Source organism: Podarcis raffonei, chromosome 8, assembly GCF_027172205.1.
Source record: "Podarcis raffonei isolate rPodRaf1 chromosome 8, rPodRaf1.pri, whole genome shotgun sequence".
NCBI lineage: Eukaryota > Metazoa > Chordata > Lepidosauria > Squamata > Lacertidae > Podarcis > Podarcis raffonei.
In genome coordinates this window covers 34082480-34106499 of record NC_070609.1, presented here as the reverse complement: position 1 = coordinate 34106499, position 24020 = coordinate 34082480, and the positions used below count along the sequence as shown (strand labels likewise).

Here is a 24020-nt window from a genome sequence, read left to right as displayed (position 1 = left end):
TGTCCTGGATGGAATTACACTACCCTTGAACAACCATCTTTCAAGCAGGTCTGAAGCTGAATGACCACCACCTCAGGTCCAGAAAGGGATTCAGGGTGGGCTACACACCACTACTCCTTTCAAGATGACCAGTGCCACTCCTTCCTGCATCCACTCCAGCCCCACCCAGTCAGTTCCCTCTTGCTAACTCTCAGAAGCCATGATGGATGAGGGTTCAGAGTGCAGGTAGTTGACCAGGTGCCCTCAAGCATCTTGTCCACATCAGGGCTGCAACAATTGTAACTAATCCCAACCAGAACAGACGGTGCTCTGGATGCCTCCATTGGGATTCTACTAGTGTCTAGTTAGAACAAATGTGAGCAACTTTATCCTGGGAATGCCTTGCAAGCCTGTCACAGCAGGCCTATGAGTCCAGCCACTTTTCCCTTCAGGGTAGGTTTAGTTAGCCTATTTCACCACTCAGAATGACTCCAAATGGCTACTTGGGGACAGCTTTTACCAAAGGTGTCATGGTAAACTCCTCCCAGGAAACCAATGTCCCCACTGTGGAATGACGTGCGGATCCAGAATTGGCCTCCACAGTCACTTACTGTTAAAACCGTGTTTATGGAAGACAATCTTACCTGGCTGCGAGTGATCGCCAAAGAAGAAGAAGAGGGTGCTGGAGTGATTCCTTTGGTAGCACAACCATACGCTTTCATTCCTGTCATGGCTGTTGCTGTGAGACACACTACTTGTGCTCAAGCTGCTGTTCTGCCTGTTCCATTGCCTGGAGCTCCCCTGCAAACAAGGTGCAGTCTGGGCTTCCTGCAGTGCCATAGAAGGCCATGAGCAGCGACTGTGACAACACTTTCCATCTCACCATTCCACAGCCTTCCAACCAGAGCACTGAGGAACCTGAGCAAATTCTGTAGGTCTCCAGGGGCTACCAACCCTACAGTTGACTAGCCGTCACCACCCTAAAGCACCAATCATAACCCACACTATCAATATCACTCCCAGTCTTTGTAGCAAAGACCAAGGGTCTGGCCTCCCATCTACCAGTGATGTACTTGGATGAAGGAATTGAGAGGATGCTTGTCAAATTTGCAGATGACATCAAACCGGGAGGGGTAGCTGATGCAGCAGAAGATACAATCAAGATTCAATATGACCTTAACAGATTGGAGAACTGGAACAAACTAACAATGAATTTTAATAGGGACAAATGTCAGGTTCTACACTTAAGCAGGAAGAACCAGCTACGCGGATATAAGACTGGGGAGACCTGCAGTGGAACGGACTCCTTCATTGGTAGTCTTTAAGCAGAGGTTGGATAGCCATCTGTCATTGATGTTTTAGTTGCGATTCCTGCATTCCAGGGGTTTGGACTAGATGACCCTCAGAGTTTCTTCCAACTCTACAATTCTAAGATTATTTAATGCTATGAACAAATAGGGTCAGCTGAGAAACCAGCAACTTTGGGTGCCTCCTTGCCTTGAACTATTTCCATGTCTGCTGGCCTTTGTAACTAAGAAGTGCCTGAGTTTGTGTTTCTCCTCCTTCCTCCAATTTCTTTTCCATTTTGTGTCATGTCCCAGATTGCCCTCAACTGACAATCTTATTACTGATTTCTGTAAGCCAATCTTGCAGCCTTTTTACCTGACAAGGGGGGTGAAGACACCATGACAGAGTGAACAACCTCCTGAACAAAGTCTCGCCACTAAAAAGGGGGGGGGTACATTTCTACTCTAACTTCACCAGGCCTTGCAGTCCTCTGCTTCCTGCTTACCATTTCCCCATTGCTCAAATACACATGTGGCCTGACCACAAGGAACTGAAGACTTGAGTTTGCCTTGCAAAACATTTGTCACTGCCATTCCGATTTGCCTTTTTGAGGTGGTTTCTGAGCCGCCAGTGGCCTTAGCTCTAGCTATGTCCCAGCCTGTGACCTGCCAGCCAGTTGCCACAGTCTCACCTTTGACCCTGTCCTCAGACGGCAGCTGGAGCAGTGGGAGGTATGACTGCTGTTCAGACTGCCCCATGTGTAAGTAAACATCTGGCTGTATTTTAACCTGTGGAGATCAATTTTATATAAGATGGAGGAAAGCTGCTGTGGGTTATTGTAGACTGACTCCCCTCCTTAACACATTTCCCAGATATTTGTCCAATGATTCCCATGTTGCTTCCAGGTTAATGTGTTTAAAACTTGCCACCTGTTGCAATGTAGACCTGCAGCTGTTGCACCTCAAGGCTCTTTGTGAAGAGAAGCTAACTTGTGGGGTTCTTTAGATTCGGAATGCATGGAAAGCCATTCCCATCACCTTGAGTTCTTTGGAGAAAAAGGTGGAATAGAAATGCAATAAAAAAATTAACAATTGAGGGGATTCATGAAGCAATTGCAAAATACAGAAAACATTTTGCTTGCAGATGTTGAGATGCCCAGTTCCTTACGCTGTGCCCAAGGGAACTTTTACCATTTTCTTTGAGTGGCAGAATCCCTACTATACCTGACAACTGCCTTTGGAAGCCTTTGCCTTATGGCATGGAGGGAGGGGGTTCTCAAGAAGTGCAAGACCAGTGCCCCCTTAGTGCTCAGATCTAGTTCCATGGGTCTTTGGATCCAGGGCAACCTCAGTGTAGGTCTTAGAGTGACCCTTTATTTATGAGGCTGTTTTGGTTTGCAGGAGTGTGGGATGTTCGCTTCCTGTATCCAAATCTAACAGCATAAAAATGTGTGATATTATTTTAAAATCAAGAGAGGTTCAGCTTGCTCTTTTCTTCCTTCACTTGGCTTTGACAGACAGTTATTATGTCCTTAATTTTAAAGACTATTAAAGTTTATGTTTGTGAACTGGTCTGAGTGTTTGTGTGCACACCTGCTGTCTAATCCTTAACCATGAAGGAACCGCACAGGGTGCAAAAAGCACAGTTAGCAGGAATTATATTTTAAGAAGGGCAGAGTTAGGGTTACTGATTCCCTTTCACTGAAGTTTGCCTCCTCACCTGTGTGTTTCATTTGGGCAGGTTGTGTTGGGCTTCTCTGCCCGGCAATCCTAGCCTGTTACGTGTCACGCAAATACGGGGAGAACTGTTGCCTCGGACTGGTGCCTGGCGGCTTGACAGCACTGCGGACTCACATGCGGCTCTCCTATGGCATTCCGGTAACACTTTCCTCCATCACATTTTGTGTTGTTGTACACTCTGTTCCCCCAGTAGATGTGCTCTTACTCATTGATCAGCAGGGGTCTGGAGTGTGAAAGAAACAGATGAAATGTGCATCATCCAAGAAATGATTTATTTCTACACAACTTGTTTGTAGTCCTCTACAGCAGGGGAGTGGTGAGTTCCTGAGATAAATGCAGCACTCTACGCGACAGAGTGATGCTTGGGACAATTAGTTGCTTGCTGGCCTTTGCTGTCACCTTCCCTATGTTCCCTTGGATGCAAGGGCATTACTGGGTTCTTAAAAGACTCAGGGCACAAATTTGGGCAAATTGAGATGGTGGGTAGGTGGGTGGGTTTAAACCACACTGCACTTAGCAGTGTGCCGAACTACCCTTTAAGCCAGAGGTGGGGCAGCTGCAGCCAGGGCCGTCTTACCCATTAGGGTTAGTGGCGCCCTGCGCCATGGCGCCAGCCCATCAGGGGCACCCAGCAGTGGGAGTTCGAGACCGACCAGGAACAGCTGCGAGGGCATGCTGGGCAGCGGCGGCTCTTCCTACGGTCAGCTGCGCTCTCTCGCTTCCTGCCTGGGAGAGGAGGCAGCGGTGGTGGCGCGCAAAGCTACGCAGCACCCTCCTCGCTCCTGCCCGCCCCGCGGCAGTAGTGGGACTGCTGAGAAAGCCTGCACGGCAAGCAAGCCTCGAGCTGACCAGTGCAGGGGGCGGGGGGAGGGGGAGGGGTGCCGAGAACATCACCCGCCACCCCTTCCATTGAGGAAAAGGGTGGAGGAAGGATTCATTCAGATTTGGGGCGGTGGGAGGGGAAAGCTGAGGGGGGGGCGCACTACCATTAGGACTCAGTTCAGAGGTAATGATGGACTCGAGAGTGTGCTCTCCATGCAGTTAGTGGTTAAAAACAAACAAACACCAACAAAAAGTCCTTTAAAGACGGGGGCGGGTTTTAAGGTCCTAATAGATTCAGCAGGGCGCCGCCCCCCCCTTAAAAAAGGTTGACAACTCTGGGAAATGGGGGCGGCAGAGGGATTTTTGCACCACGGAGCCGGATATGCTTAAGACGGCCCTGGCTGTGGCTCTCCAGATGTTGTTGGACTCCAACTCCCTTCAGACCCAGTCAGCATGGCTAGTGGTTAGAGATGATGAGAGTTGTTGTGCAACGACTTATGGAGGGCAACGTGTTCCCGCCCTTGTGGTAAAAAATGCTTTCTTTAAAAATGAAAGATTTAAATAAGCGGGAGGGGGGAGGCCAAAGAGAAAAGACCTGGGACTCAGGGAGGGGCCACCCCTTAATAACCTCTGTCAAGGGCAGATAGCAGCAAAGAGGCATCATGCAAATGAGGGATTACTCCTCTGTTTTGCAAACTCTCTGTCTCTTAGGGACATAGGAAGCTGCCTTATTCTGAGTTTGACCATTGGGTCCCTCTAGCTTAGTACTGTCTACACTGACTGGCAGCTGCTGTACAGAGCTTCAGGCTGAAGACATTTCCAGCCCTACCTGGAGTTGCTGGGGATTGAACCTGGGACTTTTGCATGCAAAGAAGATGCTCAACCACTAGGTTTCACTGCTTCTCCTCTCCCCAAATCCTCTACCTTTATCAGAGTTGGCTGGGAGAGGAATGAATAATCTTATGGAGCAAGGTGTCAATGAGGGGGAAAAGCTAATGCTGATGCTATTCTAGGCTGCTTCAACAGATGTTTTTAAGCAGAGGTTGGATGGCCATCTGTCATGGATGCTTTAGTTGAGATTCCTGCATTGCATGGGGTTGGACTAGATGACCCTCATGGTCCCTTCCAACTCTATAATAATTCTAGGTGATAAATTGCACCATATCTTCTCTAGCAATTTGAACACAAACAGCAGGGAACAGTTTGTTCCGAGGCCTGGAACTGCCTTGTTTCATTACAAAACAGAGCAGACATTATTTCTGTTGCTTTTGCAACACCACAGATAACTATTTCCAGCTTTTTCTCAACAGCCCAGGTTGTCTTTCATTCCATCCAAAGGGTAGCATTACAAAAGCCTTTGTCGTGTTGCAGAGGAAGTTAGAAGTGCTGTGGTGAGTGCAACAAGCAGAACAGAAAAACAGGTCCTGGTTAAATAGCTTCATATCTCAGTGGTGGTGGAAATTGGCAAGGAGGACAATATTGATTTTTCATTGGGTTGGACTTCTCCTTGCCACCTACAAAGCATTGTCACCTCTTCTCTCTTTTGCTGAACAATTCATTCTTCCACTGTATAGTATGAGCAAATTTGGTTCAATGCTCGCCTGACGTTTATAGATGTTTGGACTCTTTTTCAAAAGCTGTAGTATAAACTGTGAAGTATGTCATCTTTGATTTTTTTTTCCATATAGGCGCTTCAGCAGGGTTTATTGAAAATAGTGATCCCCGTCTCTGTTTTGACTGAAGGCAGAGGAAAACATTTCTTTATCTGCTATCTCACTCTTCCTCCCTTAGGGGCCCACAACACACTAGGTAACTGTTTTCACCAGACAGCCCATGCTACTCCTGAACCATATGAACTGCCTCTTTCAGGGGAAACAGAAGTAAAGTGTTGCTAGAACCCCAAACTTCCACTAGTTAAGTGCAAACCCTATAGAAATAGTGGCTTGTCTAGCAGTCAATGGTCACTGCGAACACACTCAAGTACTGTAGCATGTTGCCCTCTTTCAAATCCCTGCTTGGCTATGAAGCTTTATGGGTAGCTATGGGAAAATTGCTATTTTTCATCCTAGCCTACCTCATAGGAAGGTTGTGCATCAAAATGTCAATGTGAATTTCTTGGAAGAAGGGAGGATACCATTTTTAAACAAATGTATTGGGTATATATTTCTCCTGTGCATGATCTGATTTTCATATTATTAATATTTAGTATTGTAATGCTTCGGAGCATCCAAAGGGCTTCATGTACATTTGCTTGTGATCCTTACAACAGTCATGTGAGGCTGGAAAGTATTATCATATCTGATTCTGATTCTGAGAGATGAGATTCCAAGGGACTGCCTGGTTCATACCTCAGCATCTTAGCCAGAATATGACACCTGCATGCTCCTCATGCCCACATTAAGCTGATCCTGTCCACCGGCTCATTGTATGTTTCTAAAGACCTGCCTGTGTGCAAGGCTTGAAGGAGTGTATGTGGAGCAAAAATGTATTCCAGATTTGAGGTGCTATGTCTCATTAAATCTCTTTTCTTTGTTTGAATCATACAGGGCACTGTTTTTAGGGATGCCATGTCAATGTGTCTTTGTGGCCTGTGTGAGTTGTGCCGCATGGGCCGTGAAGTGCACACCCGCTCTCTGAATAAATAAGGAAATGAAGGGGCAAAGGTGGGTCTTGATGGAAAAGGAGCACTGGCATTTTTTCCCCTCCAGGACAAAAATTCTGTCGGAATCCAACGATCTCTAAGCACAGATTTCAGTCAGATGCCTAAAGGGAATACCTCTGGTTACATACTTAATTTGTTCCGGAGGTCCGTTCTTAACCTGAAACTGTTCTTAACCCGAAGCACCACTTTAGCTAATGGGGCCTGCTGCTGCTGCTGCCGCTGTGCCGCCGGAGCACGATTTCTGTTCTCATCCTGAAGCAAAGTTCTTAACCCGAGGTACTATTTCTGGGTTAGCGGAGTCTGTAACCTTAAGCGTATGTAACCTGAAGCGTATGTAACCCGAGGTACCACTGTACAGTCGTACCTTGGAAGTCGAACAGAATCCATTCCGGAAGTCCGTTAGACTTCCAAAATTTTCAGAAACCAAAGCGTGGCTTCTGATTGGCTGCAGGAAACTCCACAGAACCCGCATCAGACGTTCAGGTTCCAAAAGAACATTCAAAAATCAGAACACTCACTTCTGGGTTTCAATCATTCCGGAGCTGATTTGTTCGGGAGCCAAGGCGTTTGAGATCCATGGTACAACTTGCAATTGGTTAGTGCTGAAGCAGGGAAATCACACTGTTTAAATTCTGATAGTTGCTTAAATTGTGAAACTTTGACTTTTGCCATTTAGGAGGGAGAAAGGAGGAGAGACACATGATAGGTTTATAAAATTATCCACACTGTGGAGAAAGTGGATAGAAGTTTCTCTCTCTCTTTCACATTTACACATTTGTAGCCTAAGCTCCAAGAGCCTGCCTGGACATCAAGAATCTGCCTCAGGGGCCGTGTTCATGTCTTCACCTGCCAGATCAATTTCGCTGGTGGGCATTAGAGACAGGGTCTCTTCAGTGATAGCCCGCAATTTGAGTAAAAGAACAAGGGATGCAGGCGGCTATGCATTTGGAAGGGAACTTCACTGATTGAGGCAAGAAGGCGGAGCCAGGCCTGACTTTTGCACCTTGTCAGTTGTGTGTTTGTGTCACTAAATGTGTTTAGCATATGAAACTGCCTGAAGAACGCGTGTGGGGATCGGGCTGCAAATGGCAACGACGTTCTCCTTCCCAGGAGCCTTAGGGCTGTCACTAGAACCAAGAGCGTTAATGCCTAGCCTCGCCCTTTCCCTCACATGACACTTCTGTTTTTTTATTTTAAAAAGTTTTTTATTCATTTTCACTTTTAGCATTTGACATCATACAGAAATCATAATCAGTTTACAAATAGGATTCTCAGAATTCCCGAACTTCCCTCCACCTCTCCATGGTTTCCCCAGATAATTCTTTTCAAACTGAATTGTATCATATTCTCCATATTTCTTAAAACTCACTTTTTATAATTCTCGCTTCATTGCAGTGTTTTTAAAAACCTGCCAAGGTTTTCAATTGTTTACAGTGCTCTTTCAAGTAACTTTTAAAAATTCCCCATTCTTTAGTAAATTTATGGTCCCCTTGATCTCTGATTTTCATGGTCATTTTTGCCCAACTGAAAAACAACAAAGCCCCGGGCATAGACCACATTCCAGCAGAGCTCATGAAGAACAATATCAGTTGGTGGGCTCCTATAATGGCGTCAATATTTACATACATCGATTCAACAGGTATAATACCTGGTTGCTGGACAGAGGCAGTAATTATTCCAATCTATAAAAAGGGTCCTATGGCAGATCCAGCGAGCTATAGACCCATTAGCCTCCATACTATCCCCAGCAAACTGTATTATTATCTTTCTCCCTGTCCTGACCATCCCTCCGAGGTTATATTTATATTTATAAATTCGCATGAAGCTTCTAAATGGGCGGGGTATAAATAAACAATTATTATTAATTATTATTATTATTACTAAATCTTCCCCACTTTCTTTGTGTGTTTCAGACCTGCGGGGCAAGAACTGGACACTGCATCCTGAGCTGCGCATGCGCCAATAAAAAGCTCATCCTATTAACATCCCACTCCGTCTCGTTTATACGCCAGAGGATGAGAGGGCGGGAAAGAGGATGAGAGGGCGGGCCGTAAACGCATCTAGGGAAGTTGTGGGCGGAGACCTAAGATCCGCCTTCAAAAGGAGTCGAGACCTGCCAGCAAGCAGCCTTCCGATTGGCGGTGGCGTTGTCCAGGCAACGGGGTCGCTGCCGTCGTAGCAGCCGCCGCCGCCGCCATCAGAGTCGCAGCCACAGCTTGTCTCCTGGACGGAAGCCCGGCCGAGTGCGGGTCCCGCGGCCATGTCGCTGAGGACGCTGCCGTTGCTCGTCCTCAACCTGGGCGGGGAGATGCTCTACATCGTGGACCAGCGGCTGCGCGCGCAAAGCATCCCGGGAGACAAGGCGCGCCAAGGTCTGGAGGGGCCCCGCCTATACCGCTCTCTCTCTCTCACCCCCACACACCCCTTTCCTCTCCGGCTACAACGCGGGGCGGGGGTGTCATTTAACGGGGTGGGGGAGGGGGCTGGTGTGATTGAGTTCCTCATAACGACTATTCGGGTTGGGAGGGGCGAGTGCCACTACGAGGGTGAAAGACACCCTGCCCGAAGCTGTGAGGACCATTTTTTGGCAACGCGCATCTGCTGCCATTCCGAACATGCGTCTCGTCCAGATGTTTTGGACTTACGACCGAATGGTGCTGGGCCCAATGAGAGTTGTAGCCCCAAACATCTGGAGGGCACCAAATTAGGGAAGGCTCTGCACACCTTAGTGTGACATAGTATCTCGCCCACTTACGTCTTGGGTCTTTATTATCATTATCATTATTATTATTAATTGAATTTATATACCACTCTATACCCGGAGGTCTCACGGCGGTTCACACAAAAGAGCAACATAAAAACCACAATATATATAATCAAAATAAAAACAACCCCCCCCCCCAAAAAAGTGCCACATTTTAAAAGGGCAAAGGATGTCAAATCAGATCAACCAAAGGCCTGTTTAAAAAGGAGCGTTTTTGCCTGGCGCCTAAAGGTGTATAATGAAGGCGCCATGTGCACTTCCCTGGGGAGAGCATTCCACAGGCAGGGAACCACTGCAGAAAGGGACAGTTTTCGTGTTGCCACCCTCCAGACCTCTCGAGGAGGGGTGGACATTTCCGAATACCTGTTGAGGTAGGCAAATCAAGTCACCTGATCATGTGTGGTTAGAGCAGGGGTGGCCCTCCACTTGTTTTCAGACTGCAATCCCCATTAGCTCCCGCCAACATGCCCATTGGTCTGGGATGATGGGAGTTGTAGTCCTGCAACATCTGGAGGGCCACAGGTTCTCCAGCCATGAGTCAGAGGGAGTTGAAAGGTGGCTGTTCTCCATCTCCCAGTGCAAAGCCAAGCTTTTATTGTGAGTGTGTAGGGAGTCCCTTCTTTCCTATTCACTGTATAAAACATCTCTCCAGTCTTGTTCCAAGAGCTGGGAGAAGGTCTTACCTTAAAAAAAACCCAAAATATGGGTGTGGGGGCTCTGTAACTAGAGATCATTCTCTACACAATCCATGAGCCATTCAAGAAATTGCTTCATTGCACAAACTAACTTTCTCAATTTCCAGAGCCTGGCAACTGTTAATACCACACTCTCTTGAATCACCATATCAGACAAATTCCTTGTAGCTTTAATTTTGAACATCATTTCAAAATCATTTATTTGATGGCTCTTACATGCTTTCAACGCAGGTGGCGTTGTGGTCTAAACCACAGAGCCTAGGGCTTGCCGATCAGAAGGTCAGCGGTTCGAATCCCCGCCACGGGGTGAGCTCCCATTGCTCAGTCCCAGCTCCTGCCCACCTAGCAGTTCGAAAGCATATCAAAGTGCAAGTAGATAAATAGGTACTGCTCCGGCGGGAAGGTAAACGGTGTTTCCGTGCGCTGCTCTGGTTTGCCAGAAGCAGCTTAGTCATGCTGGCCACATGACCCAAAAGCTGTACGCTGGCTCCCTTCGGCCAATAAAGTGAGATGAGCGTCACAACCCCAGTTGTCCACGACTGGACCTAACGGTCAGGGATCCCTTTACCTTTACCTCTACATACCTTTAGTTGCAAGTAAATTTTCTGGCCAGCCAAGGTGTGCTACCTAGAGCAGCTTTTCAGAGGAATGTACTTCCCCCCTGTCACAGATTACAACCTCCTGGGTGACTTACAATATTCTGACCAGGCAACTTTGTACAATAATAAAATGATGTTGAATGTGAAACAGCCTTTATAAAGTTCTGCCACCATATCTGAATGACAACTTGTGCAGACAGTTTTAAGTTCTATGTCTTAAAGTGACTGGTAACCTTGTTAGGATCAACATTTCTGAAGACATTGCCACATTAGTAGTACTTGGGAACATTGAGAGGGGAGAATATTTCCACATGGTGGAATGCTGAATGCTGGAAATGTTTAGCATTCTAATGGAATTCTCTAGAAATAAGTCCTATGCAGGATTCCACAATTTCTTTTGCCATAGTATGCCACTACCCATTAGTGAACATGTCGAGACCCTTCCCTCCCACTTGGAACTGCAGTCATGCTACACTTTGGAGTCCCTCAGAGCATTTTGGAAGAACAGCATATTTTATGGACAATCCCCCCGCCATTTCAAGGTTGGGGGGAAGGTTTGTCTGATCTGCTTCCTAGATACTTGAAGAATAGCTTTGCTGCTTCTTGGGCATGAGCATATAGGGCTAGCATTGAAAGGTGAATGTTGCTCCTGATGTACAAGGTACCCGCAACTTACACAAATTTAACTTATGCACATTCAGCTTTACACACTTGGGCGGGGGGTTACACACATTGATTTTGACTTTAGGTGTGATCCCTGGAACATAACCCTCATATAAGTTGAGGGCATGCTGTACTAGAAACAGACCATTGAAAGGAAATGTAAAAGAAAAAATAATAATGTAAGTCATGGTTGACATTCAGATGCAGGTGAACAGAACTAGAAAAAGATTTCCATTCTCTAGGCACCAGCATCACATCCTATAGTATACTAATTCTACTGCAGAAATGCTTAAAATTCCAAGCTACTGATATGCATGTGTTTAAATCTTGGGCTGGTAAATAGCATGAGTTCAATTCGTCATACAGCTTACTGGACAAGTGGCTGAACTCAAGAGGAAAGGTGGGAAACAAATCTTGTTACGTTCTTGGTGATCCAGCATGCATGTATCATATTTTTTCTACCCTGCAGACTTAAGTATGGGACAATGGCTTTGTACAGATTACATTTGCTCAGAAGTATTGGAGTTGCTCTAGCACAGTAACTCATCTATGTGGATCTGACAATCCTCGGCAGTCAGCACAGTCATTTTGAGCAGTTAGTGCAATTAATTCTGTTGTATCTCATTTGTTTGAAGTGAATGCTCCACATCAAGGCTGTGCAGCTGTTGCAATACTTTGCCTTTTCACCAGATTTTATGCTGGGAAAATAAGCCTCTTTCCCCCACAATGTGTGGAGTGAGATTACAGAAGTGTCATAGCTCCATTTTTATAATGCCTGTATATCACCCCTACCCTCCACACATTATGGCTTTTTTTTTTTTGCCACTTTAAAATATTAGTTGAAAGCTCTCCTTTGCTTTGCAGCTCTAATGCAGCAGGGTACTAAATACTGTTGGATTCTTTTTTACTTATTTCCCCTCTTTCATCCTGCTTGTCAGTTTGTTGTTCTTAGTACTTGACCCGTCATTTTTTCTGTTTTATGCTTCGTGTAGATGAATGGACTGATGTGGACAGGAGACGAGGTACTGTAACATTTTTAGCCCCCTGCACAAAGAGTTTTTTTTCTCTCACTGAGATTCCAAACTATGCATACACAGTATCTTCTGGCATGCTATTGGAAGATCCCTTCAGACCAGCAGCATTATATTTCTGGAGCTCTGGTGACTGACAACATTATGTACCACATCTATAGCAAATCCTGGAAGAAATTCATTGAACCCGCGTTGGTCAATTCTTATGACTTTAGTTTAAGTAACTTATAGTAGTGTTGGCATGCTAGGCAACTGTTAGGAACCTGGGAAGCTGCCTTATTACGGAGTCAGACTATTGGTTCATCTAGCTCAGTATTGTCCTCACTGACTGGCAGCAGCTCTCCAGAATTTCAGGCAGGAGTCTCTCCTAGCCCTACATGGAGATGGGGGATTGAACCTGGGACCTTCTGCTTGCAAGATAGATTGCCTGTTATTTGACTCTGGTCACATATTATCAAATATTTCAAGAATACCATTGTGAATATGGCAACTTGTCATTTTTTTAAATATTTGATTAGGTTATCATTTGTTAGGGGCAGGCACGAGGGTTGCTTGCTAGTGACAAACTCCACATCAAAACAGGCTACCTTCTTTAACAGGCAGTTGCAAACAGAAGCAGAAGCAGTCATTGATAAGTAAAGTGTCAAACTAGCACTAGGAAGACGCAGATTCAGATCCTCACTCAGCCAAGAAAGTCATTAGGTGATTGTGGTTAAGTCACACGTAGGTCTGTTGTGAGAACACACTGAGGGATGGGCGGACTGCCCTCAGTTTCTGGAGAAGAAGCCAAAATAAATACGTATTAAAGATAAATCATTCATTCCCCTTTTTAAAGTAAAAGTTTTCCAATTTTGTTGTAATTAGTATGAGTCTCAAATCGGTTGATAACTGTCTTCTTGCTTTGAAAATACTTGACCATTATTTGGCAATATTAGATTAGTCAATTGACCAAGTTTTTTTTAAAATCCATCAACAGCCACAACCCTCAACTGCCTTCTGTCTAACAGGCAACATACAGAGTTGAAAGATTTTGCTATAGCTGAACAGGAACCAAGAACAAACCATAAATGCAGTAGACTGTCAAAGGGCACATATGTATTAGGATGTGCTTTTAAAACCTATGAACTGCCTACAGGCCTTCTGTGTGTTGATTGCAGTGGTTTTATTTTATTTCTCTAACAAAATTTATATACCGATTGTAAATGAAACCTCTATGCGGAACCTCTAATGATGGTGAACTCCTGTAAAAACTTGACTGATTAATGACTAAAATTTTGACTGACAGCATTTTTAGTGGCATGTTGTACATACACAGAGCTGCATAGTGTTCCCAGCTGCTTCAACACTTCAGTAGCAGGTGTAATTGACAAACAAGTGAATGCTTGACTAGGGCTTTCTGCATTTTAAAAACAGGCAGGAATGATCCTGAAACATAAAAACAATTCACTAGTGCCTTGGATAAAAACTTATTGGAAAATTCATCTTAGGTAATAGCTCAACATCTCTGTTGGCAAAGGAGCAGCTGTACAAGCGTACTATGAGCAGTATGCAGGCAGAGTGTATCCCGTGGTTCTTACTCTCTTCCTGCTGTACTGCAGAATTAGTCACCAGTTCTCTGCCTTGAACTATGTCTTTTAATCCACAACTTTCCTCATTAAATCCCAAAATTTACTGCTGCTTTAGTATGGCATTATTGCATATCTTTAGATTGCATCATGCTGTTCTGCATCATGCTTAATACCTGGAGTGGGTTGAGCTGAAGAAACCACCAGGTATGTTCCCCCCCCCCCAAGTATACTGTGTAACCAAACATAATCCCCAAATGCTACAAGATCTCTGTTTCTATTGCTCAGATGCATAGCAGTCTGTAGGTAAATGAGGGAACGAGGGAGTCCGTGGTTTTTTAAAATGCTGTTTAGTGGCTGAATTTTAGCCCACCTGCATTTGCCTGTGTGTCACAGGAGGCCAGACCAGTGGGTTTGGTATGGAGGAATTGTTAACCACCTATGGCTAATGGCTATCCTAAATGCTGTGTATAGCGACTGTACTAGGTAGTCTTAATTGGTGGTGGCTTAATAAACAAAACTGTTTAGGAGTGAAAAAGAAAAGAAAAAAAGCAATTCCACCACAGGATTCTGGTGTGGATCATAGAACAATGCAGGATTTCTCCACTTTCATTTACCAACCCAAACTTTAGTCACTCAGCTGGCACTAAACACCCTATGCCACCCTGAGGGTTGAGAGGAAAACTGGCTGGTAAGCATCCTAATCTTCTACCACCCCTAGTGACTTATATTTTGGGACAGTGATGCAATGTACTATCTCATTCAGTTACACAAATACAGTGCAAAATGTCAGAGGTCACTATTTGGTGTGATCATGTTTCTGTCCAATTCCAAACTACTAGAGAATTTTCCTGGCTGGGGCTGACAGAGAAGCACAGAAGCAGAACTCTGTCAAATCTCTTTAGAAGCATACACTGAGGGAGAGTTTACTACAGCTTTGTTAAGGATTGCATCGGAGCGGGTCAAGAGAGAATTGCATCACTAAAAGCTCTGCTTATCCATCCTAGTCTCTCTGTGCTTAGCAACACCTGCTGGATACTAGATTGAACAACTGATGTTACTTAGCACAATGGAGAATGAAAATGGGAGCTAGAAAAGACTTTGTGACTGGGCATAAAATCTCAGAATCGTAGAGTTGGAAAGGACCCCAAGGGTCATTTAGTCCAGCCCCCTGCAATGCAGGAATCACTGCTAAAAGTCCCTGGCAGATGGCCCATCCAACCTCTGTTTAAAAACTTCCAGTGAAGGCATAGGCAACCAGAAGAGTTTGCCTTTGTCCACTTCCACCAGGGTGTGTGTGGAAGGGACAGTACTAGGTAACAGATCAGGATCGAAACCTTTTAAACTCAGACTTTATTGGTGTCCACATGAATATGGTTTCTGTAGCAGCTAGGACCCATACAGGAAACTGTATTTAATTTCAGCTTGACTAGGAAGATCCCAGGCACCTAAGATCTGGAGTTGATAAATGGAGAATTTTGACATTTTGGTGAAATATTTTAACCTTTTCTCTGTACACAGGTACACAGTCATTTCTAAGACTGGTTTTTACAGTGATTCTCTCCAGTGTTCAAAACTTGGCTCATCTACATGGCCAAATATCATTTTCTTAGCAGTAGGGATACCTACTATGGTACATGAGAGATTCTTTGTAGCCAACTCTGCTTGCACACTACTGGGTATTGAATGTAAAAGAAATAACATCTAGTGCTTGAATATTACTGGTGTAGTACCTCTGGCAATAGTAACCCTGACCACTACATCTGAATATTGTTTCAATCATTTTATGTACTTCTCAGTATTTGGTTGTGGTTATCAGCCCAACTGCAAATGATTAAACAATGGGGGACAGGGTGTTGTGATTCTCTTCTACCTCAAATTACTTACCATGGATTCGGGAGCCTCTATAAAATGTTTGCAGAAGAAAAAGAATGGATGCAGTTTGCAAATGCAAAAGAAGACGAATTGTTTCAGATTACCATAATCTGCTGTTCTACTCTTGGAATTTATTGAATTTGGAAACAGTAGTTTCAAGGAGGGCAACCGTGTCTTATTACTAAGAAAAGAAACCGTTTCCAGATCCTGTATCTCTACCAGCACTGGAGAAGTCACTGGTAACAAAGGCTGGGAATGGCTTCTGTGCAAGTTTCCTTGAACTGAAGGGGATTTGGAGAGGATCACAGCTTTGCACAGAAGACATTTGTGGGGCATGGTGTGTTTCAATTGGAGAGTGGCTTTTGCAAGTCCCTCCTCAGCTATAACTGTCTTTTTCTTCCTGTGAAACAAAAGCAAAGCCGATCCATTTGTGATACATTTGAATCTTTTGTCTTTTCAGTTATGAATGACATCATAGGGGGTATATTCAATAAAAAGTTTATGGACGAGCTGTTTAAGCCGCAGGAGCTCTATTCAAGAAAGGCCCTGAGGACAGTTTTTGAGCGTCTGGTTCATGCCTCAATCATGAGACTGAATGCACCCAGTATGGATAAGGTGAGGATGAACCTTTCTGTTTCCCCCAATGTCTTATGGGGAATTCAGGTAACTCTTTGTCAACAAGTGCTGTCATTAAATGGAACTAGGATTCTCACACTTAACATTCAGGAAAAATTGGGGGATAAAGGAAAGTGACAGCTGAATCAGGGGAGAATGGCAGCTTAGGTAGACAAGGGAGCTGAAGGCGATGAAACAGCAGTGACAACTATAGCAAGATCAAGACAGGTCTAACCAAGCACAGGCTCCTATTAGGGTGGCTCACAGAATAAAATCCAGCCAACTGCACAAGAAGACAGCTGATTAATATCTAATAAGGCTCAGCCTGGGCTCTGTGATTTAACTAATTCCAGTTTCCTTACTTTGTAGCTCTACGATCTAATGACCATGGCATTCAAGTACCAAGTTCTACTCTGCCCTCGGCCCAAAGACATTTTACTCATCACTTTCAACCACCTGGATGCTATCAAAGATTTCATTTATGAAGCACCCAAAACTCTGGCCCAGGTTGATGCAACCTTTAGGAAACTCATTGATGTAAGAGCACACCATACCTTTTAGATTCCATTCAAATGTATGTACAACTATGGGGGAAAATGATACGAAGGCAAAACATATTGGAGCATGCCCTCATATTGGTTTTCTACTGTGTAGTGTGCTCCCCCTTCAAGCTGCTTCACTGTAAGTCTGGAGATTTCACCAGTAAAAGCAGAAATAAGACAACTGAGTAAAATACAATGCAAGCATGTCTTGTTACCAGGGTTATATCAGTGTTGCAGTACTGATATTAATAACATTCAAAAAGTAACAAAGGTTTTGAAATGGATTCGTGATTTCATAAAACAAGCATGTTTTACTGGGGGTTAGATTTCTATTTAAGTTTACTTGAATCTGGGAGACCTGGTTTAAAATCCCAGCAGCAACTACATAACCACTGGGGTGTCCTCAGGGAAAGTTGCTCTTTCTCAGTTGCCTGTGACCAAAATGGAAATAATCTTCTGCCCACAGTTATGAGGATGCATGAAGCACTTAAACATCCATGTGAATCATACACTTGAATAATGCTCAAGCAGCAGCAAGGATTTATTCTGATTTTCTTCTGCAGACATACGGCTCTCTCTCTGCTGGCGAACTTCAGCTCATCCGACAGACATTGCTCATCTTCTTCCAGGACATACACATCAGGGTGGGTGGCTTTTTCATTTTTACACATCAGTCCAGGAGCTTGTGATAGTAGAGCAAGGATCCCTGGGTGAAGTTGCATGATATGATACAGAAATAAGGAGGTGTTGCGCAGAAATTCTTTCTAAGCAAGACCACTTTACCAACAAAAGTTTTGTGCTTCCTCCACAGGTTTCCATCCTCCTCAAAGATAAAGTACAGAACTCAAATGGCCATTTTGTACTGCCAACCTCTGGTCCAGTTCCTTGGGGAACAGAGGTTCCAGGGCTCATCAGGTGAATCTTAGACCTCTCTACCTTGCACCCTGCTTTTTCCATGTAGCCACTAGATAGATTAGCTGCACCTAGTTAACCATCTATCCCAATCTTAAGGAGAATCCCTAGTGCCAGGCTGCATGGGTCATCTGACTGAGACAAACCTGCTGCGGGTAGAGGAAAGAGTGTATGTGCACTACCTTAGGCCAGCAAATTCCCCTTTATTAACTCTCCCAGCTGTTCTGTGAGATAGAGGGTTATTCTTGTTCACAAAAGGACTAGAAGTCACCACAGTGCGTCAATATTGCATTTTTCAGACTTTTCAACAGTAAAGGGGATGAAATTAAGAGGACTGAGTTCGTCAGTGGTGGAAATTACCAGCTTCCATATCGAGAAGGCTCATTTGACCTCTATGGAGACAGAGTAATCAAATTGGGAACAAACATGTAAGCCATGGAATGCAAAGCCACATTTCAGTTGGGGGCTCTCTGCAGTTTTCCTTTGTGTCTACTATAAGCCTTTACCAATTGCCTCTAGATACAGCATCAGTCGGCCTGTAGAGACAGACATGTCGGGGGCAGCCAAAACTTTGGCATCTCGTGTAAAGGTCAGTATCTTTAGTCTATCTTCCTAATCAACCTTTCCCAACTTGGTGCCTCCAGATGTTCTTGGATTACAATTCCCAACAGCTGCAAACAGCCAGTGATTAGGGGTTGTGAGATCTGTAGTCCAAAATATCAGGAGGATGCCATGTTGGAGAGGGCTGCTCTTAAGTAGTGCTGTGCAGAAAACCACTTTACTACCTAAATGTTTTCTGTTTCAGATTAGGATCCTGTATCCTTCAGTAATATAATCAGTCCTTCTCTCTAGATACCATTTTGCTCAGACAGAGCATCCTTAATCATATCTTTTCAACTTGGAGTTTGTTTTTTTCTGGTCTTTTCTTTTGATCAGGTTGTGTCTGTTGCTGAATGCAACTTCTATAATCCAGTGTTGGTGTTTACTTAAGAGCTTTGAGGGCTGAGAGACTATTGGGGGCAGAGAGTACTTTGAGCCAAGGCTACACATAAACATCTCGTCCCAGTGATCTCCAGTGCGAGAGAGAGAGAGATTTACATGTCCACTTAATTATGAATTTCACACCAAAATATCTCCCAGTAATTCATATTCTGTAAGTTGCATGTTGCTGCCATTAATTCTGTGGAGATAACTGAATAACCTCTGGAGCAATGATCTGGCTTTATAGATTATTCTAGATGTTATTTTATGATATTTGCATAAGTTGTATCCAATGCTAATCATACTCAAAGAAGGCTCGTTGAAATCAACAATCATGCCTATCTCAGGCACATTAATTTCCATGCCAGAACATACTTGGCTACAACCATATACAGTATGCTCTTTTATGTCCCAATTTCAAAGATGTCAGTTGCAAAGCTGCTTTCAACCAAGATGCCAGAGCCCCAGCAGACCGCTTTGTTGCAGCCTTTATAGTGCTAGGAGGCCACAACCCTTGTAAACAAAGCTCTTCCAATACTGCCATTGGTTGCCTCTCCGTGTAACAGACCCACCCTTGTTCCATGTAGGAGAATACTGCTCCAAACCCTCTCGCTAAAGAAGAGCTGAACTTCTTGGCCAGACTGATGGGAAGCCTGGACATCAAGAAGCCCCTTGGCAACGAGGCTGGTTTCCGGCTGAATCTCTTCACCACAGATGAGGAGGAAGAGTATGATTAGTCTCACTTGCTTTATTGGTGGTGTGGGTGAGAGCTGGCTGTTCAGCCATCTAGTTGAATCAATCCGTGGGTGAGAGGCACGTACTGAAGCCCTTGCATGACACCCCCCCCTTCCTTTTGGGAACCTTTGCTGCAGAACCTTCTTTAATTAGTACCATTATTGCAGAAAAGGCTCATCAGATGCAGCAACAGGGAGCAATTGTCAGGGAATTGATATTCATTAAAAATTCAAACAAGTGAGATATGTGAAAAGCTGCTAGAGGCATTACAGCTTACCAAACAGATTGCATTTGTAGCATTCTGTCTGCAAATGAATAGCATTTAATCATGGCTGGTTTAGTTGAGATTCCTTCATCACAGGGGGTTGGACTAGATGACTCTCATCTCACCTTCCAACTCTACAATTCTGTGACAGCTCTTTATTATTTTCCTCAAGACATGCTGCACTGACCCGCCCAGAGGAATTATTGTATCAAGTTATCAACATACAAGCAGACAAGGTATGCAGTCATTGCCCCCTAGCCTTTCATGTCGAGAGTAAGCTGAATAGTTTTCGAACTAAAGGAATGTGCATTTGGTGAAGTGTATTGTTATTGATGTTTACTGCTATGTTACTTCCAGAAAATAACAAAATAGGTGAGAAACTTGGGGAGGGGTAATTTTAGTTGGGCATGCAAGCATTTGAGTTTCACAGAACTCTTGACTGCACAGCAGAATCTCTCTTCTGCCTGATCAGCCTGCATAAAAGATCAAAAGAAGATAACACATGGGGAGTGTGGGGGAGAGAAGCCACCACATTCTGTGAACATAATTGAGAAAAACCTTGCTGAATCTGAACATGAGCCTCTCTATCCTAGCATACTGTTTCGAACAATGTCTGGTCAGAACCTGGCAGAACAAAAGCACTCCAGTGATATTTGTTCCCTGCATCTTAGATGGTGTGCTGCCTTTGAAAACAGAAGTTCCATAGAGTCAGTGATAACTTGCGCTTTTTGATTAATTTGTCTACTTTCCTTCTTTTTGCTTTTAATATTTATTATCGATAATCATAAAAACTGTCTAGTCCCCTTGAAGCCAAATTGACCAGTAGCTAGTGCCACATCTTGTGGAAGTGAGTTTCATATGAGGTGTGTGTTATGTACCTGGAACTTGGTGTTTGAAAACCAAGAATGCTTTTTGCTGCCCTCACAGCAGTCAAAGCTCCTTTTGATTTTCAGAGGAACATTTTGATGCTCTTAAAATCAAAACTACGGTGTTTTGTTGCTTCTGGCAACTGAGGTTAAATTGATTTTTTAAAGCTGGTTACTGAAAATAAAGTATTGAATTGTCAAATTTATGATTTATGTTCTCCCATAAGTAAAACCAATTGGACTCTTTTAAATAGGATCCTCAACGGAATGAGGAGCTGGCTCGCATCATGGGAGAGTTCGAGGTCGCAGAAGAACCAAAGGAAAGGATCAGCAAGGGTGCTGACTTGCTGGCAATGATGGATGAGCTGGATGCTGAGCATGAATGCAAGTCTCTCCCATCTTGAGGAGGAGAGCACCTGGCTGTCAGCCTCCTGTAGAACAGAGCAGTTACCAAGGTCATCCATTTTTGTTGGGTCACTAAGACTGGATGTTGCTTAGATGTGTTTGACCAATTCTGTCTCTGGCTTTGGTGAAATGGGGTCATGGTCAAATAGCAGCTTCATCCCTGTGCTAATAAGGACCTAGATTGTGCCTCCCAGAGTTAGAAGCTGGAGCATCTGGAAAGAAAGTGGGCATTTATGTCCTGTGTGCATACACAGATTCCCTCTATAGGCTTCCTAATTAAAGGTCCAAACTGTGTTATATCACTAGTTAAGTTTGTGAGTGTGTTATAACACGAGCAGAAAGACCAGTTCCTTCATTTTGTTTATGGGGACCAAGTTTTTAATGGTGTTGCAACCAAGGTCTTTTTAGTTGCAGCAATAAAGACCAGAAACAAGATGTCCTTTTGCCTTTTTTATCACTTACCTTTTAAGGCTCTCTCCACCCCACCTGTCCTGTGATAACCCACCGCCTCACATGCCAAGTCCAGAAGTTTACTCATAAGCAAATCCCCCTCTGTTCAGTAGGGTTTCCTCCCAGTAAGTGTGCAGAGGATTGCAAGCTCTGAAAATCCCCATAGACGTACATTGACAGAGGAAAGAAACAACACTCTTACTAGAGTTGCCACTGTTTATTTCCCTATATCAGCCTGGTGCCCTCCAGGTGTTGCCAGACTACAACTGGGGCTGGTGGAAGTTGTAGTCCCACAGCATCTGAAGGGCACCAAGTTTGTGAAGGCTGCCCTAGATGCCTCTCCCACTGATGAATTTCTGCTGCTTTTGCAGCTGTTAAAGGCCCAGCAGCCCTATTGGCAAAAACCTTAACAATTCTGATTGTGGGACAGCATGGTTTAAGTATTGTTGTTGGCATCCATCTGTCTCAGGAGAAAGTGAAGGAGTGTCCCTTTGGGGGTGAAGCTAATCTATTGGATGGTTGCAGCACCTGCCGTGGCTGTTGAGACTAATACAAGAGAGTCATTTTGTTGCAGCTGGGTCAGATGAAAGCATCTGGTGGTGCTGGTGCAGATACACTATGGCGTTTCTTCTCTCTACACTCTTCCCAGTGGTCTTTCCTCCTCTGGTCACTGCCTTGGATACACAACCTGACTGTCTTTCTCCAGGCACTCCAGTGTTCTGCAAGGTATTCCCACACAGTGGGGTTAATGCTGCCAGCCTTCATGTCACGTTTGCAGACATCTTTTGTAACACAGAGTTGGTTGGCCAACAGGCCTGGTGCCTGAAGCCATTTTCCCATAGAGCACGTCCCTGATGATACCCTAAAGCTTCCTGACACAGCACACATGTAAGGTGTTGAGGAGTCGCTCCTGACAATTCTAAGTTGCCCGTGACTCACTTCCATAAGCAGCGTGCTTAACACACAAGTATTGTAGACCTTTATCTTGGTATGGGATGTTAGCCTCACATTGTTGTAGCTGCATTGCCAGTATGCTTGTCCAGCTCAGCATTGATGGAGGCTGCTGGTTATGGAGAAATTTGGATAGACAAAACAGTCTACCATCTTAAGCGTGTGATCACCAGTGCTAATGCATGGAGTGCTGGTGACGTCCTGACCCAGGATGTTCGTCATCAGGCTGATGGAACTGCCTGCAGGTTTGGTAGAATGGTTGACCGAGTCTCTGTGGAGCCGATGCATTCATATTAAGTGAGTTTACATAGGACTCCCAAATAGATTCTAACTAAGGTAAAGTTACCTCTGACCGTTAGGTCCAGTCATCTTGCTCTAAAGGCCAAGGGAGCCGGCGTTTGTCCGCAGACAGCTTCCGGGTCATGTGGCCAGCATGACTAAGCAGCTTCTAGTGAACTAGATCTAGCCTATTTGCACAGAACAAAAGCTGCTTATTAGAGAAGATAGTTCTACTTTCATTATCAGCTAATTATAAATCCATTACCACCATTAAAGAATAGTGTATAAAAACTATATGTGTTTATTTAAAACATTTTATATTTGAAAAATGCAGCTTAACACACAGCTGGTCGTGTGTAGTTAAATAAATCTTATCCATGTTTACCGGGCAGGAAGCATTACCCTGCTCAACAAGGGTTGCTCCAAAATACTGGATTGCAGCCTGATGTTACTGTGATTCGTAAAATCACACCCGGATACCGGCAATTTTGAGCATGCTTAGTTGAGAGTTAAGGCGGCTTTGAGCTGGAGCAAAGGAGCCCATCGACACCGCCGAAACTACAACCTCTCCAGCTTTTAGGTGGCTTCTTCCCGTCACTTTCAGGGCGGAAAGCGAATCTCCGAGCGCACCAGCTACGGGCGGAAGCAACGGAGCAATCACAAGCCAGCTTTCTCCTCCCCCACCTCGAGCCCCGCCTTTTCTTCCATTATGGCCAATGGGGCTGCTCCACTTTCTTCCGGTTGGGCTTAGAACCGGCGAATGAGGAGCGAAGTCTCTTTGATTAAGCCGCCTGTCGATTGCGCACGCGTGCTTCTGCTTTTGCGCTGGGCGAGGAGGCGGGAGATCCAAGACAGGTAGGCGAGCGGAGTCTCCGCTGTGCGCGCCTCCTCTGCACGGGACCCGATTCGGATCAGGAGCCGCCACGAGCTGCCCTTTCCCCTTTCCTGGCTTTGCTCGCGGAGCGAAAGGCCGGAGAGCGAGACAGAGCGAGAGTTAGGCAGCCAGGAGCAGGCCTAGGGGGCATGGCCATTTGTTAGCTAACAGAGGTTCTGCCCCCTCCATGTATTTTTATTTATTTTTATTGAAGGGGGCAGCTGCCCCTACCTGCCCCCCTTGGCTACACCCATGCCAGGGCAGCTCATGCTGGGAACCCCTCTCATGAGCCCCTGGGTCTGCTTCTCCTGCCTGTCTGCCTGCCTGCTTGCTTTCTGCGCCCACATGATTTCCTGCGGCCCAGCAGGCCCCATGAGTGGATCGGGCCCTCTTCCCCACTAGAAGGCCACCTCCTTGGTGAGAGGGACTCTTTTGGCCACTTGGAAGTTGTTTTACAGAAGAAC

General features: G+C 44.9%; 2 protein-coding genes and 1 long non-coding RNA gene across 6 annotated transcripts; 2 read left to right on the top strand and 1 right to left on the bottom strand.

The window, feature by feature from the left end:
* The first annotated feature begins 1029 nt into the window (after window positions 1-1029).
* LOC128418936 (cornifelin-like) lies at window positions 1030-6458 on the top strand. The gene is made up of 4 exons (XM_053399139.1): window positions 1030-2026; window positions 3007-3143; window positions 5516-5636; window positions 6374-6458. Exons 1-4 carry the CDS (start codon window positions 1915-1917, stop codon window positions 6385-6387), a joined length of 384 nt encoding a protein of 127 aa, XP_053255114.1. The 5' UTR covers window positions 1030-1914; the 3' UTR covers window positions 6388-6458.
* On the bottom strand, window positions 2923-23373 carry LOC128418937 (uncharacterized). Of its 2 annotated transcripts, XR_008331785.1 has the most exons (4): window positions 23068-23373; window positions 22392-22642; window positions 12829-13015; window positions 2923-3228 (listed from the first exon to the last, which is right to left on the bottom strand). It is a non-coding gene; the product is annotated as an uncharacterized LOC128418937 (long non-coding RNA). The 2 variants fall into 2 exon arrangements; XR_008331786.1 differs by lacking the exon at window positions 2923-3228 and having other exon boundaries at window positions 12826-13015; window positions 23068-23361.
* Window positions 8618-21437, top strand: OSCP1 (organic solute carrier partner 1). 3 transcript variants are annotated; one of them, XM_053399137.1, is made up of 11 exons: window positions 8618-8861; window positions 12203-12232; window positions 16142-16296; window positions 16666-16833; window positions 17402-17482; window positions 17650-17753; window positions 18050-18178; window positions 18270-18339; window positions 19319-19458; window positions 19904-19967; window positions 20828-20866. In XM_053399137.1, exons 1-11 carry the CDS (start codon window positions 8750-8752, stop codon window positions 20849-20851), a joined length of 1077 nt encoding a protein of 358 aa, XP_053255112.1. In that variant the 5' UTR covers window positions 8618-8749; the 3' UTR covers window positions 20852-20866. The 3 variants fall into 3 exon arrangements, with proteins under 3 accessions (XP_053255112.1, XP_053255110.1, XP_053255111.1); XM_053399135.1 differs by having other exon boundaries at window positions 8619-8861; window positions 20852-21437; XM_053399136.1 differs by lacking the exon at window positions 12203-12232 and having other exon boundaries at window positions 8621-8861; window positions 20852-21437.
* Window positions 23374-24020: the final 647 nt, after the last annotated feature.

Coding starts and splice junctions, on each gene's coding strand:
- LOC128418936 (XM_053399139.1), top strand. CDS start 1,915: ATGTCCCAGCCTGTGACCTGCCAGCCAGTTGCCACAGTCTCACCTTTG. Junction 2,027..3,006: donor CTGTTCAGACTGCCCCATGT/GTAAGTAAACAT, acceptor TCATTTGGGCAG/GTTGTGTTGGGCTTCTCTGC. Junction 3,144..5,515: donor GGCTCTCCTATGGCATTCCG/GTAACACTTTCC, acceptor TTTTCCATATAG/GCGCTTCAGCAGGGTTTATT.
- OSCP1 (XM_053399135.1), top strand. CDS start 8,750: ATGTCGCTGAGGACGCTGCCGTTGCTCGTCCTCAACCTGGGCGGGGAG. Junction 8,862..12,202: donor GGGAGACAAGGCGCGCCAAG/GTCTGGAGGGGC, acceptor TGCTTCGTGTAG/ATGAATGGACTGATGTGGAC. Junction 17,483..17,649: donor TCCAGGACATACACATCAGG/GTGGGTGGCTTT, acceptor CTTCCTCCACAG/GTTTCCATCCTCCTCAAAGA.